This window comes from Seriola aureovittata, chromosome 1 (assembly GCF_021018895.1).
Source record: "Seriola aureovittata isolate HTS-2021-v1 ecotype China chromosome 1, ASM2101889v1, whole genome shotgun sequence".
Taxonomy (NCBI): domain Eukaryota; kingdom Metazoa; phylum Chordata; class Actinopteri; order Carangiformes; family Carangidae; genus Seriola; species Seriola aureovittata.
The window spans coordinates 12007544-12025447 of NC_079364.1; the positions used below are offsets into that span (position 1 = coordinate 12007544).

Consider the following 17904-nt stretch of genomic DNA (forward strand, 5'->3'; position numbering starts at 1 on the left):
GGTTATGAAGATGCTCTACAAGTGAAGACACTTGTTAATCTATGATCATTTCTACCAGCATCTTCAGTCACGATACTTTTCGGAAACAACTCTTAAGCTTAAGGAAGTTCATTAGATCGTTTTTTAAATTTATTTATTCATTTTTTTATGATTTGTTTTTTTTTTTTTTTTTTTCCGATCATCACAGCCTTAAGCTGCTGTTGGGAAACAGGCCTCTGTTTTCCCACTGTCACATATTACAATGGTTGCGCTGCATCTGTTTGTTATTATTATTCTTTGGGCAACAGGCAGTCGAAGGAAAGTTACTGTACTTCCACCAATGAGTGCAAAATGAAATGGTAAATTAATCTTAGTTTTACATAATAAGAGCTTAAAGTCTACAACCTCCTCTGAACTGGAGAATGCACAATATTTAACTGAATATTTTTCAAAACCTACCAAAGCAAGGCAAATATAACTAATAGCTAAAAACTCCAAATTAATGAATAATACATGTCAAATGTTACTGTTTTGTATTAATTACTCCCCCCCCCCCCCCCCCCCCCGTAGTCTGAATTGCCACAACAAAAATGGTTGTAAAAGTGTTTTTGCACTTTGCAGTTAGTTTTGCAGGGATACTGATGTGCCTCTATTTAGCTGAGGTCTATTGTAATTAGAGCTCCAACAATAACATAACGAATCCTCTTTTGTAGGCCAGTCGACCGGGTGGAATTACACAGCTTACCACTTTCAGACCCTTGAACCTAATGTTCTGTATCATCTTTTTATAAATCTGATGTAATTATCCAGTTCAACAGAGTAATCACTGGCGTGCTGTGTGCATTAGCCCCTCTATTGAGGCTTATGACAGCCCTGTTGGCTCCTTCACTGGCATCTAACAGCTCCCTGAAGGCCAGCCGCAGGAAACCTTCAACAGCCTCACACAGAGCCACCTTTGAAAGCTAATGAAAGCTTTATTATGATATTATTATTTTCACTCCGCCTCTTAAAACTGTGGCTGCTCACTCTCCACTTCTCTCTGTCTGGGTTACTACGTGAGTGTGTGCTTTGAAAATGTTATATGTGTGCTAAACGTGAGCTGTGTTTCTACAAGTGCTGCATGTATAAAAGGATATTTGACCTATACATGCCACACACACACATACACACACTTCCCTGTGACCCTCTCTGCCTCCTTTCCTGAACGGCATATTAAAGGCTATGTTCACAGCAGAGCTCTGTGCTCTTTGAAGTGTTCAAGAGCTGCAACAGATCCTCAAATATTGACTTTTAAGCCTTCTGGAGGAGAGAGAGAGAGAGAGAGAGAGAGAGAGAGAGAGAGAGAGAGAGAGAGAGAATTTTGAATTTTTAAACCAACATTTATTAACTGTACATAAACAGATTACATTATATTAAACCTCCACAGACGTTACAATGAATTGAACACTAGCTGTCCATCAGCCACAGAGCAGAGCAGCTCCTCATGACCCCAGACCAGCTGGAACCTCTGCAGGTCCTGAGCTGCTCTGTAGAAGCTGAACTCTACCAGCAGTCTGGACTTCACCAGGTTCTTAAAAACAGGAAGCACATCAACATGTGACTCCTCCTTCACCTTCCTCTTGCGACTCACATACACCGCCATCTTTGCCAGTCCCAAGACAAAGTTTAAAAGGTGACATTTGTCCTTGTGTTGGCGAGTGTATTTAAAACCCAAAATAAAAACCTGCTTCGTAAAAAATTCTCCACACTTGGTAAAAAAGTTCTGTAACAGTGCGAAGAGAGGCGTGAGCCGTGAACACTCATAGAAACAGTGGAACAGCGTCTCCCTGAGACCGCAGAAGGGACAGCCCTCCTCTACAGCAGCATTAATCACTGCAATAAAAGAGTTCACCGCCACAATACCGTGGAGGATCCTCCACTGCAGGTCCCCATGTCTTTTAGAGAGAGGAGGTTTATATAAAGACCTCCATGCCGGTCTTACATCAGGACGCAGTTTCAAGTAAGACCTCCATGGGGTGTCGCTGCGCCCATTCAGTGTCCTCCTGTTCAAAGTTTTAACCATCATCTGGTACAGAGTCTTTCCTGAGGCGCCCTCTAGAGACGCTCCTCCACAGTCAGCAGGTCCAAGGAAACACCCAGAACAATCCTTAAAATCCGGGAACAAGGTAATGGCAGGATACGGATCAGAACAATCTGGCTCCAGTGCACCGTCACAGAAGTCAGCCAACAGTGCCACCTGATGACCGGTCAGCTTCTGTCTCCAGTGCTGTAGCAACTGACCCACGACCCGTGTAGACCTCACCCGCAGCCGAACAGCCAGTCCAGCAGGATCATCCAGCCGTGGTCCAGCCAGCTCCAGCACCTGCCCCAGAGTAGAAACCCCTGCAGTCTGAAGCGTCCTGGACAGGGTGGGTCCAGCCCAGCCAGGACAGTCCAACACTCCTCCAAACAGCACCGGCTCCCTGAGGAGCCAGTACACCGAGCCGGTCTGTCCCTGCCTCTGCCTTCTCAGCAGAGTCCACACAGAGAAAAGACTTTTATAAAAAGCCGGCAGAGATGAAAGTCTCATCCTCTCAGAGTCCATGAGGAACAGAGGCAGGTCCAATCCCAGACCACCAAACTGCCGCAGGATGCAGCAGGACAACGGTCTCCACACCAGGTCCGTAGGCCCAGTGAGCAGTCTCTGAATGAACTGAAGGCGGAAGGTGGCTCCCCTGCTGGCCAGATGGACCAGGCCCTGTCCACCCTCCTCCTTTGGTAAAAACAGAACACTCTGAGGAACCCAGTGTAACTTGTCCCAAAAGAAATCAACTAAAACTCTCTGGACCTGAGACAGAAGAGAAGCTGGAGGATCAACACAGGCCAACCGGTGCCACAGAGCAGAAGACACCAGATTGTTGACAATAAGAACCCGACCCCTGTAAGACAATTTAGGTAAGATCCATTTCCATTTCATTAGCCGACCTTTGACCCTTTCTAAAACATTGTCCCAGTTTTTCTTTAAAAACGTTTCATTTCCTAAAAACACTCCCAGATATTTTAGCCCTCCTGTTCTCCAGACCAACCCTCCAGGTAGCCTGAGCCGATCCCTCAGCCGGTCCCCCACCATGACCGCCTCGCTCTTCCCCCAGTTCACCCTAGCTGAGGAGATAGAGCCAAAACGGTTCACGGTGTTCTCTAAAATATCAATATCAGTCTGGGAGTTGACCAGGACAATGACATCATCAGCGTATGCAGACAGTTTAAAAGAGACGTCACAGTTGGGGAAACAAACACCACTCAGTCCAGTTCTCAGCTTGTGAAGCAGAGGCTCGATGGCCAGAGAGTACAACATGCCAGACAGAGGACAGCCCTGTCTGACACCCCTCTGGACCCCAAAGGGAGCACTCAGACCCCCATTCATTTTCAACACGCTCGCAATGTCACCATAGAGAACCTGGATCTTGGCTATGAAACCTGGGCTGAACCCAAAAGCAGCTAAGACTTGCCACAAGTACTGGTGTTCAACCCGATCAAAAGCCTTTTCCTGGTCTATTGAAATCAGACCAGTGTCTACAGCCAATGAGCCAGAGACCTCCAAAACATCACGAATTAAAGTGACATTGTCACTTATCAGCCTGCCGGGCACACAGTAAGTCTGGTCAGTGTGGACGACGGCAGCCATCACCCCTCTCAGTCTGGCGGCCAGGACCTTGGACAGAATCTTATAGTCCGTGCAGAGCAGTGAAACAGGTCTCCAGTTTTTCAGCTCTTGCAGGTCACCTTTCTTCGGTAGCAGGGTGATGACCGCCCTCCTACAGCTCAGAGGCAGCCGTCCTGTCTCTAGGCTGGCTGAGATCACCTCCAGCAAGTCCTCACCCAGTACTGACCAGAACGCCTTATAAAAGTCCACAGGTAGACCATCCAAGCCTGGAGCTCTGCCACTCTGCAAACTCATCAGAGCCGCAGACAGTTCAGGAAGAGTTAACAGAGACTCCAGCTTGTCATTGTCCTTTGCTTCCACCTGAGGGAGACCAGTGAAGAAGCTGCTGCACAATGAAGAGTTCGATGTGAATTCACTCTTATACAGATCGGTGTAATAGCTGGCCGCTAGCCTCCTGATCCCAGCAGAGTCTGAGACCACAGAGCCGCTGCCAGACCGTAAAGAGTGAATCACCTTCCTCTGACCATTCCTCTTCTCCAAGCCAAAGAAAAACTGAGAGGGGGCATCCATCTGCGAGACGTCCAGAAATCGTGACCTGACCAGAGCTCCCTGTGCTGCAATGCCCAGCAGGTTGGCCAGAGCCGACTTTTTGGATTTGAGGGAATCTAAAAGCCCTCGATCTCCTGTAGAATCCACCAAACCCTGCAGTTCTACCACCTGAATCTCTAGGTCCTGCATAGATCTGGTTAAATCTCTGGTGACATTGCGAGTGAACCTCTGACACAACTGTTTGATCTGAGCTTTGCCCACATCCCACCACTGTTGTACACAATTAAAATCCCTCTTACAATGTCTGTGAGCAGCCCAAAAACACTCAAAAGCTGCTCGGAAATCCTTGCTCTGAAGCAATGAGCTGTTAAAATGCCAGTAGGCACTCTGCAAACGCACATTTTTGATTAAAACAGAGCTAAAAACAAGACAGTGGTCAGAAAAACCAACAGGGGTAATGTGACAACTGTTAAAAATGTTCAAACTGTGCTTAAAACCGTACAGACGGTCCAACCTGGCCAGAGATATTTTATTGTCTTTGCAGTGACTCCAGGTGTACTGCCTGTGATGTGCATGAAAAGTCCTCCACACATCTGACAGCTCATGTGCTTCTGTCAACTGTCTGAACCTGTGTGACGAAGCAGGATGAGGCTCATGGTGGTTTCTGTCCAAACTGGGATTTTCAGTACAGTTAAAATCACCCCCCACAAATAAATATACATCTCTGTTACAGTTCTTGACAGTCTTACATAAAACATCAAGGACTGCTACTCTTTGCACTCCATTGGTTGGAGCATAAACACAGATAAAAACAGCACAGACCCGTTCAAACTGAGCAGTGACCTTAAGTATACTGCCTTTAATTACTTCGTCCACAGTATATGAAGCAGGCAGGAAGCTCCTGGAGAAAACAATCCCCACTCCTCCACTACAGCTGGACTTGTGGCTCAGGATGACCTCCCCAGAACATCCCCTCCTCCAGTCACTCTCAATATCAGGGGTACTGTGTGTTTCCTGAACCATCATGATATCAATATGTTTTAACTCCATTAATTTAAAAAGAGCAGCCCTTTTACCCTCATCTCTAGCTCCATTAATATTTAAAGTGCCTATCTTAAAATCACACATGGAGAGAGAGAGGAAAAACACAAGAAAGTAACATAACAGAAAATAAGAAAAACAAATATTATTAAACATCATCATGGAGCTCATTGGTTCTGATCTTATGAACCAGTTTTCGTAGTCTGTGGACCTCCTGCTCAGATATAACATCATCTCCTAAATTTGCAGATTTTAAAGTAAGGGGTCTTGCAGATTTAACAAAGAGTTTCAGATCAGGGAAAAAGTTCTCTAGTTTTACCAGCCTGTGGCCTTTAGTTTCCCTCAGAAACTTTGTGATGTCCTCATGAGAGTAAAGACTCTGTTGATCGTCTTGTGTCAGTGAGAAATCACTCTCAGACTCCATCGACTTCCTCACTTTCAGGTTCCCTGCTCTTAAAACCTTTGCTCTGTTCTGAACAGAGTCCTGATTCTTCCTTTTCTGTGACACTTTTAACAATTCATCATCTGACATATCCTCGTCTGCAAAACAATCCTCATTATCAGACGACTCACTTTCACTCAAACCATTATCAGCAGGCTTTGACCTGTCTTCAGTCTGAGCTGCAGAATCAGACTGATCACCTTTATCAGCCCCCTCCTTCCCAGAACAAGCAGGGGGGGCACCATCAGCTGGATCCCCGCCGGGAACGGCAACGCTCGACCCGGCGCTGCCAGCAGACTCAATCGGTCCTGGAGCCGCCGATCCCCCGCCGGGAGCCGGAACAGCAGAAGCCGGAGCCACCGGAGCCACCGGAGCTACCGGAGCTACCGGAGCCACCGGAGCTACCGGAGCCACCGGCTCCGGCTCCGGCTCCGGCTCCGGCCCCCGACGAGGGGCCGCCGGCCCCCCAGCAGCAGCCGGCCGCCGCACCGCTTCCCGCTCCGGGCAGGAACGGAGCAAATGTCCTTCTGCCCCACAACCGAAACATTTCATGGTGTCAGACGAAGCGTAAACCATATAATTAAACCCTTCCACCTTAAAATTAAAGCTGAGGTTCAGCTCAGTGTTTTCTCTCAACACCATGAACACCTGTCTGCGGTGACACACCACATGTTTCAGCAGGGGAGACTTGCAGCCTAGAGACACCATCTTAATAGGAGACACCAGTTGTCCATATCGAGCCAGTGCAGAGGACAGGGTGTCATTTTTAATAAACGGGGGAGCGTTAGAGATTGTGATCCTTTTAGCTGGACTAACCAGCGGAGGACAGGGACAAAGGTGTCCTGTATAACGACACCTGTCTCCACCACAGCGTTGACTTTCTCTGTGCTGTCTAAAAAGATCACAATGGCTCCGTGCATGCGGGAGGCAGACCGCACACTCCCGCATCCCACCACCTCTCCCACCGCTAAACTGGCCTCCTCCACGGAGCAGTTTACAGCCGGCACCAGTTTGATAGCATGCCGGCGTGTTAGCTTCTCATACTCCACACCACCCTCCACCACGGGCATACTGCCCCACCGTGCCGGGAAACCGGCCCCCAAAACAAACTACACCCCAACTACACTTAGTGACAAACTACAGCAACTGTGTGAAAGAAAAAGAAACACATAAAACTGATAGAAAAAGGCAGAAAAACCTCAAACACACCAACGCTCACTCACCACGCTCTCACTCACTCCGCCATTCACTCAGAGAGAGAGAGAGAGAGAGAGAGAGAGAGACAGACAGACAGACAGACAGACAGACAGACAGACAGACAGACAGACAGACAGACAGACAGACAGACAGACAGACAGACAGACGTGTCTCCTGTGGTAGTTCAGATGGGTTTTGTGACAGGAGGGCTGAATTTGCTCTGGATAGATATATGTTTGTCAACTGTTCATGTATGTAGGGAGGGGTGTTTTTATTGTCAGGGGGCAGGAAGTACACAGAGATAAAGGCTGGTGGTAACTGAGCCTGACTCCAGGCAAAATAGATTAAAATGACTCATGTCTTAATGTGGCTTTTTTTGTCATTTCCTTTCCTTTTTTTTTCTTTCCTTTTTTTCTTTCCTTTCCTCTCCTTTTGTCCTTTCCTCTACTCCCTTTCCTCTACTCCCTTTCCTTTCCTCTCCTCTCCTCTCCTCCTTCTCTCCCTCCACCCTTCTCTGAAAAAGCCAGAGCACACTTCTGTAACACCTCTGAACAGGCGACTGTTTTCAGTTTTATAACAATGCCCCCTTTATTGAAACTGAAGACGGAAGGAAAAACGTCCCAGGGCTTTTTAACTTTTCTCAGGAACCTTTTTTTTTTCCTGTGCTGTCTGCAGGTCAGAGTGGTCAGTTAGTTTCTGTTTGCGGTTGAAAATTAGGCCGATCGACAATCCAGACGCCTGAAACTTATGTGGAGAAGCATTTTGAAATGGGAGAGTTTAACATGGGCTTTCCCTCGTTATGTATTTCTCCCCCTCCTCATGCAAACATGCTTGCACATGTCTTCACACACACACACACACACACACACACACAAACACACACACACACATAAAAGGCCCCGTTTTACTTGGTGGTTTGTTTGTAGATCAGAACAGGCAGGTACACTGAGCTCACTCATCCACACTGAATAACACTTTGTACCTCACCTCAATCACATGCTAAATCGGGACAGTCTGCATGCGTGCTTGTTTGTGTTTATGATACTGTTGTCTTGATGCAAAATCTTCATTTGCCTTATCTGTTCTCTTGTCACTCCTCTGTCTGTTCATGCCTTCTTTTGCTTTCTGAGCAGCCAGCTCAGGTAGATGTAGCCAGGTGTGGCTGTCAGACACTCCGGCTCAAACTTGGAGAGCTCTGTGTTGTGTCGTATGATCACAGAGCCGCCTTCTCTTCTTCACAAACTAACATGCTTGTGTGAAAATTTGTCATGCCAGAAGAGCTAAAATAAGATTATTTAAAAACTCTTATCAAGACCCTGACAGTGCTGCGTTCGGTGGATTTTGATGAATAAGTTCTTTGTCGTAAATGTGTGCTGCTGCTTCTTTTACAGATTACAGGCAGGTTTATTTTTACACTCTGTGTCCTGCAGCTTAAGAGTCTGTTAGTTTGTTAGGATAACTCGGTCAGCCCAGATCAGCTTCCAGTTTACAGCCTGAGAGAAAGGCAGGTAACGTATTGAAAAAATATGTGATTTATTACCAGCTGAATGCACACATTTGTGATTTATATAGAGGCAAAGTGAAACTAAATTCTTAACGTTGGTCCGAATAAATTGGCCTACGGGTCATAATCAGGTAAGTGCATGTGGTAACTATATAGTTTCGGCTTGTGGCCTACATCGGCTTTGACCTCTTTATATCCTAATATTTCTATATGTTTCATAGACAGAACTATAGAATTTGGTGCTAATATTAGGGAAAACGAAAATGGTGTGAAATTTGTATCCTTTCAATTAATTGGAGGAAAACCTTAGGAAACCTAACCTAGAGAGTGTATGCAGGAGATCAGCTGACCATGTGTCGACAGACAAGCACACAATTCAACTTTATATAAAGAAAAGAAATCCAGTAATAATAATCATAGGAAGTTAACAAGAAATGGTTAGGAAAAAATTGAACACTTAAACTAAAGTGTTACTGTGCCTGTTGCTCTGGACTTCATGGGAAGCGAGTTTTAAAGCAATCAGTGTCTGACCTTTTTCTATTTCTTTTTAGTTACCACAAACTTTTATGCAGAAAACAATGTCATCAAACTACATCCTGGAACAAAAAAGTCTGGGGTACTTTTTTTCATCCTAAACTATCCCACAATTAAAGACATACTATTCTGTTGACTGTACTGACTGTGCCACCCTTGGCTTTCATTGTGTTTTTAACTCTGGGATGAGCTGAACCCACAGAGCCACTGACTCATCCTTTCTAGATGGAGAATGGCCTTTTCTGCAGCCTATCAGATGTCACTGGGCTCCTCTGTTGTGGTCACAGCCATTCAGAGAGGATGAATCATATTAGTAAAAGCCATCTTTGCGCAGCTCGGCGGCTCAGCAGCTCAGCTGAGGTCAGCTGCCGGCATTTGAGAGCTGTAAACCTAGAAACAGAAGAATCTTCAAAGTAGCTGATATTGCTGTGATCAGTTCATGCATTACAGTGCACATTTAAGGATGCATTGCAATATAGTACAATAACTGTATCAACCATGTCTCTGCTTATTCTGTGTTTTTGTGTGTGTGTGTGTGTGTGTGTGGGGGGGGTGGAAGAGAGAGAGAGAGAAAGAGAGAGAGAGCAGGAGTTATTGGCCTGGTTTAAAAGGCTCTTTTTAAAAGGCAACTACAAAGGCACATCTTCTTTCTCATGCAGCTGACTGATCTTTTTTCTCAGTAACACATCTATGAATACACACACACACACACACACACACACACTTCAATATCTGACCTTAATATCGAATAACAGCCTATTTGTTTGAATGCTTTGTGGTTTGAATCACATGTTGCTATTTTTTTGTTGTTAAGTTGACACCTGTAACAAATCATGGTAACCATGAAAGTGATTTAATTTTCTGTATGTGAGTGTATTAAAATAAAAATGTCTCCCTCTGGTGGTGAAAGGAACACCTGGCATTCTCATATCATTTCACATCCTCAACCACCTTTAGCCATACTGTTTGGGCTGCTTTTACCTTATGTTATAGTTTCTGTGCTGATTAATAATTTTTTGCTTTTTTGTCAAAATGTCAGTGTTTCCTCCCAAAGCAGTCAGATACAGAGGGGCACAGATGGAGAGATGGCATAATCGAGTGAAATAAAATCAAAATTTTTCTAGTTTAGTGCCAATTGCCAGAAGCCCTGACCTTAAGTGTAACTCATCACTCGGTTAGCTACCCCTGTCACAGTTAACGCGATCATCCTACATTAAAGAAAATGAGAAGTGCAGCAATTATGGGAGAAAGGAAGAAAATGGGATCAAATTTAAAAGCCTTTTAGACATGGAGAAAAGCTCAGCTGTTGTGGAATTTAACTGAAGGGGCTTCGTGATCGGTATATTACAGCCAATATATCTGGATGATAACCAGCGATACCCAAGCTTTCAAACATTAATTCATCATACACTGATCAGCCACAACTTTGGCTCTCATGGCTAAGCTTTGTCTTGCTTGTCTTGGTGTTTGTGCTGTTTTATTGCTCTTTGTCTGCGCCGTGTGGGAGAGCAGGAAATTTGGTGGAAAACTGTTTTGAAAGTGAGTCATGTCCAGTGCTGATAATGTTTTTCATTGCTTTTCTGTTTTTCTTCCCATGAGGGAAAAAAAAGTAGAAATAATTCCAAAATAGATCACACAGTCTTGTTTTTTATTTTTTATTTTTTTACACCAGACCCAGTTTCTGGTGTACAAGTCAGTTCAGGTTTCAAAGTTCAGAGTAAATGTGTCATATTTAATAATATTTCTGGCTATTTACATAGTTATAAAATGTTATCAAGACTCAGATTATCTGTGAATATCTAACTACCAACACACACACACACACACACACACCTATATACCCACTCTGTGTCCAGCTGCTGTAGTTAATCCAAGCCGACTAGACCTTCAGTAACAGTGTTTTCTGTCGTGCTGCCTCAGCCGCTTCTCTGCGTTCATGTCTGCTCTCCTCTTATCAGCCGGGTCATTGACACTTAGAACACACAGAGGGAAAACAAGCACACTGTGGCATCCTCATTATAAATGTAAGGAATTAGAATTGTTATAATTGTTAAAAAAATATGAAGATATAGTGTAAATGAAAGTGGATAGAGAGATAAAGTTGACATGGGGAACTTGTTGGCAAGAATCTGCTTATTTACACATCCAGCAGACTTAGATAAATAATATCATTCAGTTGTCTTTCTGACCACCTGATGAATAAAGTCTAATACACACTCTCCTCTTAGCTCTGTTTTGGTCTCCACCGGCTCCTGAGAGAAATATCTGTGTCTTTACTCACCAGCTAGTTACTAACTTTGTCTGTTTGTCTTTTGGTGCTCAGCAGCGAGAGTAGAGCGGCTTTATCAGGGTTTATCTGCTGCTCCTGAAAACAAGGTTGATGAGAGCAGTGAGAGTAAACCACAGTAAAGCTGCTGGCTTTAAAACAAAAACAATGAGCTGAAAGGCCCTAAACTCCACTGAGAATAGGGTTTTTTTTCACTATGAAGAGACCCTCTCACTTTACACTTGGTCATGCGATCCATTGTCGATGTTAAAATATTGATTACGGCAGTTTTAAAGACACATATTTGGCTTATGTGTTTCAAAATGTGAGCAGAGCGCCAGAGAGAGTAGACTTAAATATTTCTGTCTCAAAAAGGTAAAAGATGCACCTCCTTCTCATCCTCCTCTTTATAACTCTGCTACATTACTCTTCCACTTTTTACTTTCCTCCTCTCCCTGAGATGTTTCAGTCCTCAGGCTTGCCCAGAAGCCCGGCCGCTGGTCTAGGCCCCCAAGTGTGAGACTCAGCTTCACATAATTTTCTTTTCTTTTTTTTTTTTTTTTTGGTGTGAAAAATAATGTCATTAATACTGCCCGGACGGCTAGCAACGTCTCTGTGGGTGGGTGTTCCTCTAATAGAGCAGATTTGTTTAGACAGCAGAATTGCTGATCAGCTTATTATCCATGCCTTTTTAAGTCTGCCTTTATGTACCTAGCTGTTACTGGAAAAAACTGTTACGCGAGTTGATGGCAAGATTTACGTCTTAGGAAGCAGAAGAGGAAGAAAGTGCTGAGAGACGTAGACACAACAGAGACAAATCTGTTTACTTCACAGATTTTCGTTATGTGGTCTGACAGGTGGGATTCATTAACCCTGCAAACTGATGTGGTAAACCCCCCCCCGAAGCATGAGCTTGTAATCCCTGTGGGACTCTTCATAACTCTGCCTGCTCTGCTTCATACATCCCAGAGCTGCAGTAATCTCTAACTGTACTCCACGAGCACATATTTCTTTCCCTCTCTGTTTTCTCTGCCTGTCTGTGCTCCTTCCTTGTATCTGTCTGTTTCATTCACACAGGCACATGCACACATCCAAACACCCACAGCATCGACACTGCACTTGCACAGCTGTCACACTTGTTGTCACCTCTCTGTGTTTTCCGTGCTGCTTTCTGACCAGAGTGCTTGCTGTGTGGGAGTTGCAGCTTTTTTTTGCTCATCCACACATAAACACACATCTTCCAGTCTCGGATCTCGTCAGACCTATCACGTCCGTGCGAGATCACAGAAGACCTGCGAACCAATGCAGTTCCTGGTACCTTAGTGTTTAACGCTGCCTGTGGACATGCCAGACGACCCCCCCCCCCCCCCCCCCAAACCCCAACCCTCCTTCACAGTCACCCTCTCCAGGGGGCTTTCGGTCAGTCTTTCCACATCGGTGAATATTGTACAGCACTTGACCGTCTAAGCCCTCATCACACTGGTTACCCCACCCAACAACCCACCCACCCACTCACCAGACTTTCTGCCCCCCTAGTCAGCTTCAGGCCTTCACCCTATTTCCCTCACACCTCATGACAAGCACATGATGTGAGAATGGCCATGGCTCAGGTATTAGCTGAGACAAACTGAAAAAAGTGAGACAAAGGGATAAAGACAAGCTTGTTGCACTGGTGAAACACTTTGTTGAACTGAGGTTGTTCCTTTATGTCTGGAAAAACATGCAGGGCTTTTTTTTTTTTTTCTTTTCTTCATGTTTCAGAGAAATCATGCTCTTAAGTGTAATCTTATGATAGTGTGTTATTGCCCTCAAGTACAGATCAAGTACAGTTCCTCACAGTGAAGAATACAGATTTAAAATAAAAAGAAAAGAAAAAAGACTAATATTGGACCATGCTGACTTTTTTTCACAGCAGACATTTTGACTTGTTATAGCAGGAAAAAAAAGGTGATTCTGGATTCTGTTTAGGGGAGCTAGTTTCAGCCCCCTGTTGTTATGCATGCTGGTTCACTGTCATGACTTACTGGGATGCTTGATGGAGCAGCTGGGGTTGGTGCTTCCCTGTAAAACATCATGCCATCAGTTCTCTTGAAGCTAAAGGAAAAGTAGAATACGCTTATTTGCTTTCTTGAGTTTGATAAGAAAATCAATACCACGCTCATGTGTTGTAATATAAGGTTGGAGTTTAGCTAGCTTAGCTTTAAGAGTGGGAACAGCTGCGTTTATATTTTGTGTGTCTACCCTTAAAAAAGAAAAGAATTGTGGTTTTGCAGGGAATTACTGCAATGTTCAAGTCAGAGTCATCTGATGCTAAAAAAAAAAAAAGTGCACAATTGCTGAACAAACGCAAGCAAACAGGGCTGTCTCAAGTCAGCCAAAGTCCATTGTTAAAGTTAATTAAATGCTCGGTGCTTTACTGGACAAACATGGTATTTTTAACTCGCATCCATCCAACTCCACAGTAAAACAACCGTAATTTCAGTTCAAATTAGACTCCTGCGCCATTAATAGCGTTTTATAGCAAAAAATTTGCTTGCAGCTGCCATCTTGAGCTGTCTGATGACGTGAATATGGAAATCTTTACCATCATTACCTTCCCACTCACATGATGTGAACGAGGCACGTGCGCGGGACTAAGCTAACGTCTCCTGGCTCCGACTTTATATCTAACAGACTTACAACCATTCCTAAAATGTCAAAGTCTTTCTCCTCACTTTAAATCTTGGACTGAATCAGTGGGAACCAGCTTTTATTTCTATCCTCAAGTGTGTCTTTGGCACACCTGAGCATTTCTCTCCCCCTTACGTGACTGTTGGATGCCATATGATGTTGCACAGTCTGCACACTTTTCCCCAAACAGCCACTCCTAAAATACACACACGGAAAGACACACGCAAACAGAGCTAGATATTGCTCACAGGACTGGGTACAAAGCTGTGGCAGTCAAAACAGGAACAGCATGATATGCTTTTTCCCTCCTGATGCAGCGGCCTGAGCATTAGATTCCTTCGGACCAAAGTATTTTCAGCAGTGGAAAAGATTTTCATGTCACATACAGCTGAGCTAAATTTGTTTGATATTTACATGATGAAAATGAGTGGAACATCATGTCACAAGGATAGTGAACATATGTTTTTAGGTTTAAAGTGAGCATCTTATCCTTGTAAAGCTAAAGCAGGTAGTCTGCCATGTGTGCATGCTTGTATAATGACATGTGGGCTATATGCAAAATGTATGGATATTATTATAATAGCTCATTCTCTGATGAATTCATTTGTGAAGTTCCTATTATGCATCCTCCCGTCTCTCCTAACCTTTCTTCTCCCTCATTTCAGGCTCTTAACCTCTGCCTTTCTTCTCTCATGTTTCTCCTCCATCCTCTCTTCTCTTTTTTTATCCACCTGCTCTTGTTCTCACTCCAAGAACTCGAGGAGCCTTTCTCTCCTTCCCTCTCCCTCACTGCACCGCAAACTGCTTTGATAGAAGTGGTTGGTTTATTAAAACACTATTTATACTGAAGATCTGTTCATATTATATCACAACAGTGCCCACTCCATTGTATGTAACCTCTCTTCTTTTAAATTTTTCATTGTCAGCTCAGCTTTTGATTAGAGAACAAATTGCTTCCCACAGACTTTGCTTTTCTTTCTGGAAAGACACAGGAAACTGCAGCTTCTCTTCTCTTCTCTTCTCTTCTCAGCAGGGACAACTTATCTTTGAGGCAAGATAAAGATGATGATGTGTTGAAATGAACCCAAGTCCCCGTGTAATCTTTTGTCTCTCTTTCTCCTGCTGTTCATCCCACAGAGACCTTTGAGGTTCTGATGAGGCAGGCGGAGAATCACACTAACGCCGTCCTTCAGGAGTCTTACCGCAGCATGGCTGATCAGGCCGTGGGGCCTGTGCGGGAACTCTTCACCGACATCGGCCTCTTCCTGCTGGGATCTGAGCTCAGCGTCGATGACTTAGTGCAGCGATTCTTTGACGCTCTCTTCCCACTGGTCTACAATCACCTCATCAACCCAGGTCTCAGCGACATATCACCAGGATACGCCGAGTGTGTGAGGTCGTCAAGACGTGACGTGAGACCTTTCGGTGGGGCGCCTGGCCTACTGGCTGATCAGATTTCTCGCTCTGGTGTCTCTGGGAAGCTTCTTCTTCAGGCACTGCACCTTGGCATCGAGGTCATAAATACTACAGACCACTTACAGCTGAGCCGCGAGTGCAGACGGGCCCTGCTCAAGATGCACTACTGTCCTCACTGCCAGGTATGGATGCATGTCTGTGAAGTGAGTTTATCGATCTGAATTAATGAAAGTCTTCACCAGAATCACTGATCCCCCAAAGTAATTTTCTTCATAGGGCTTAACCCAGTCCAAGCCCTGCATGGGTTACTGCCTCAACGTGATGCGGGGCTGTTTGGCAAGCATGGCAGAGATTGACACCCACTGGAGGGAGTTTGTTCGCTCGCTGGAGGGCCTGTCAGCGCGGATGCATGGACCTCAGGATTTAGAGCAAGTGCTCCTGGGAGTTCACACGCTGCTTCATGACGCTGTCGGGCAAGCTCAGAAAAATGGACCCCGGCTCTCAGCACAGGTAAGGGCATCTTTGAGGAGACTGTACCGGGGCTCTGTGGGAGGTGAAAACCAGTATCACCAGTAAATCTGACAGGGTGAATAAGAGAAGAATAGATAAAGGATAAAGCATTTCAGTCCTGGGGTGATTTTTATACTGAATTACACTGCTATTCAAGTTGCTTACGCCATGTCAGATACACATGGGGTGAGGAGATCGGAGTTAAATCGCTTGAAATTGCACGTACCAGAGCAGGACAAACACTCTCCAAAAAGAGATCCATGTGGGCAGTGCAACAGCAGTCAGGAACTTAAACTGCCAGCCAGACAGAGAAAGACAACAGCTACTCCTCAGGCTTAGACTCATTTACCCACACTAGAAAGCCTTTATCCATCATCATCCATAGAAGTTGAACCATAAAGTCTTTATTTTCACATGTCTCTGTTGATGCTAATTGAGGTGAAGTGAATGCCCCTGGATATTTGTACCTGAACTGCACTGCCTCTGCTGTGCTAATTGAGACACCACAGCTCCATCTAGTGGTCGACTGGTGTGACTGCTGCTTGACAGGCTGCACAATGCAGTACATCCAGATATTGGAGATGATGGGCTTGGCTGCACTAATGGCCATAGTATAAACATCTGTCACTCCCGCAGCTAAAACAAGGCAGGTTTGTCATGCACCAGAACAGTTTAACAAGATTTGCAAAGTCTCAAAATGCAAGTTTCCACCCGGAGTGTTTAGATCTAAATTTGTGTCTGTCTCTTTGGGTAATAGGTGCATAAACTGTGTGGCCCACCAAGCAGGAAGCCTGCACAGTCAGCCAACATCCAGCACAGCAAAAGCAGAGAATCCATCCCTCTTACTGCAGCCATCAGAGCGTCTGGAGACTCGCTTGCTGTCAGGAGAAGGTAAGTGGGCGAAAAATGCCAAATAAATTATGTACACATAAAAAAAAGTGTCATTTTATGATGTTAGTTCACCAAATCTACAAATGATGTGTAAAACATTTTGATAAGCAAGTTAATTATAGGCGTGCCTCCATGTGGCTGCTTTTTCAGGGAATTTCTGAACAGTCTACGTCACTATCGCACCTACTACGGTGGTCTGGCAGATCAGCTGTGTGTGAGTGAGCTGGTCTTTGGTGACGGGATGTCCTGCTGGAACGGAACTGACATGGTGAAAAGGTTTGTTTTAAAGAATTTAACAATACAGACGGATGACAAATAGAATAAAACAAACAACGAGTGTCTTAATAAGTCAAAGAGCCATGACGTGACGCAAACAAAACGGCCTCAGTGCTTTTTCTTCAGCTGTTGGAGGGATTAGCAGCACTCGTCAAAAAGAGATCCCCCTCAGCTGTTACATACATGGTTTCAATATCTCCCATCTCCCGGCAAGTTACTTTCTTCTAACCATTCAGTGAAGCCTCTCATGTTTTTCATGAAAACATCTACATTTATGTTTTTCCAGTAATTTATTCACGTTTTTTCTTTCATTTGTCACCCTTCTGTTGTCTTTGTCGACCTACGTGTCACAGCATCCAGACACACGCGCCCAAACATTCAGAGGTATAGGAACTACATACCTCACATCCCTTATTTTAAGCATTCAAACTACAGGCAATCATGCATATGCAGTATTTTCACATGATCATAAAGTTAAAATGATAGAAATTATTATTATTATTATTATTTTTTTTTTTTGCATGTGCACTTGTGTAAAAAATAATACACATACTCGAGCACATGAGAAATCAATCCTTTGACTTCAAAGTTTTCCTTGTTGCTATTTCATTTTCATGTTTGAGCTTCTCTGTGCAGAATGACACATGAACAGTGTTGGTTTTCACACGTATCTGCTGAAAAGGGAAAGTTTTTCCGTGTTCACCTTAAATCTCAGTTTAACACCTGTATGTTATTGCAACCAGACTGACAGCCAACTTTGGTTTGATAATCAGATTACACAAATGTGATGTGGAAACTTATATCTGTTAATTAGGAGAAATCTTGTGTGTCTAACAGTGAAACTTTTGCAACAAAAATAATAGTGTCTGGATTTTTCAGTGAGGGAAGAAGGGGTAGATGTAATTTTAAGAATTTTTAATTAGGTAATCAAACTTTTTTTTATGAGGCGAAAACATACCATTCACAAAATATAATCATTGAAAGCA

General features: G+C 44.3%; 1 protein-coding gene across 1 annotated transcript in view; it reads left to right on the forward strand.

The window, feature by feature from the left end:
• gpc5a (glypican 5a) overlaps window positions 1-17904 on the forward strand; it is a 132802-nt gene that overhangs the window by 18235 nt on the left and 96663 nt on the right. Inside the window, exons 3-6 of the mRNA XM_056372061.1 lie at window positions 14963-15423; window positions 15518-15751; window positions 16509-16642; window positions 16793-16918. Of these exons, the coding sequence (XP_056228036.1) occupies window positions 14963-15423; window positions 15518-15751; window positions 16509-16642; window positions 16793-16918 (955 nt within the window). The remainder of the gene's footprint in view (window positions 1-14962; window positions 15424-15517; window positions 15752-16508; window positions 16643-16792; window positions 16919-17904) is intronic.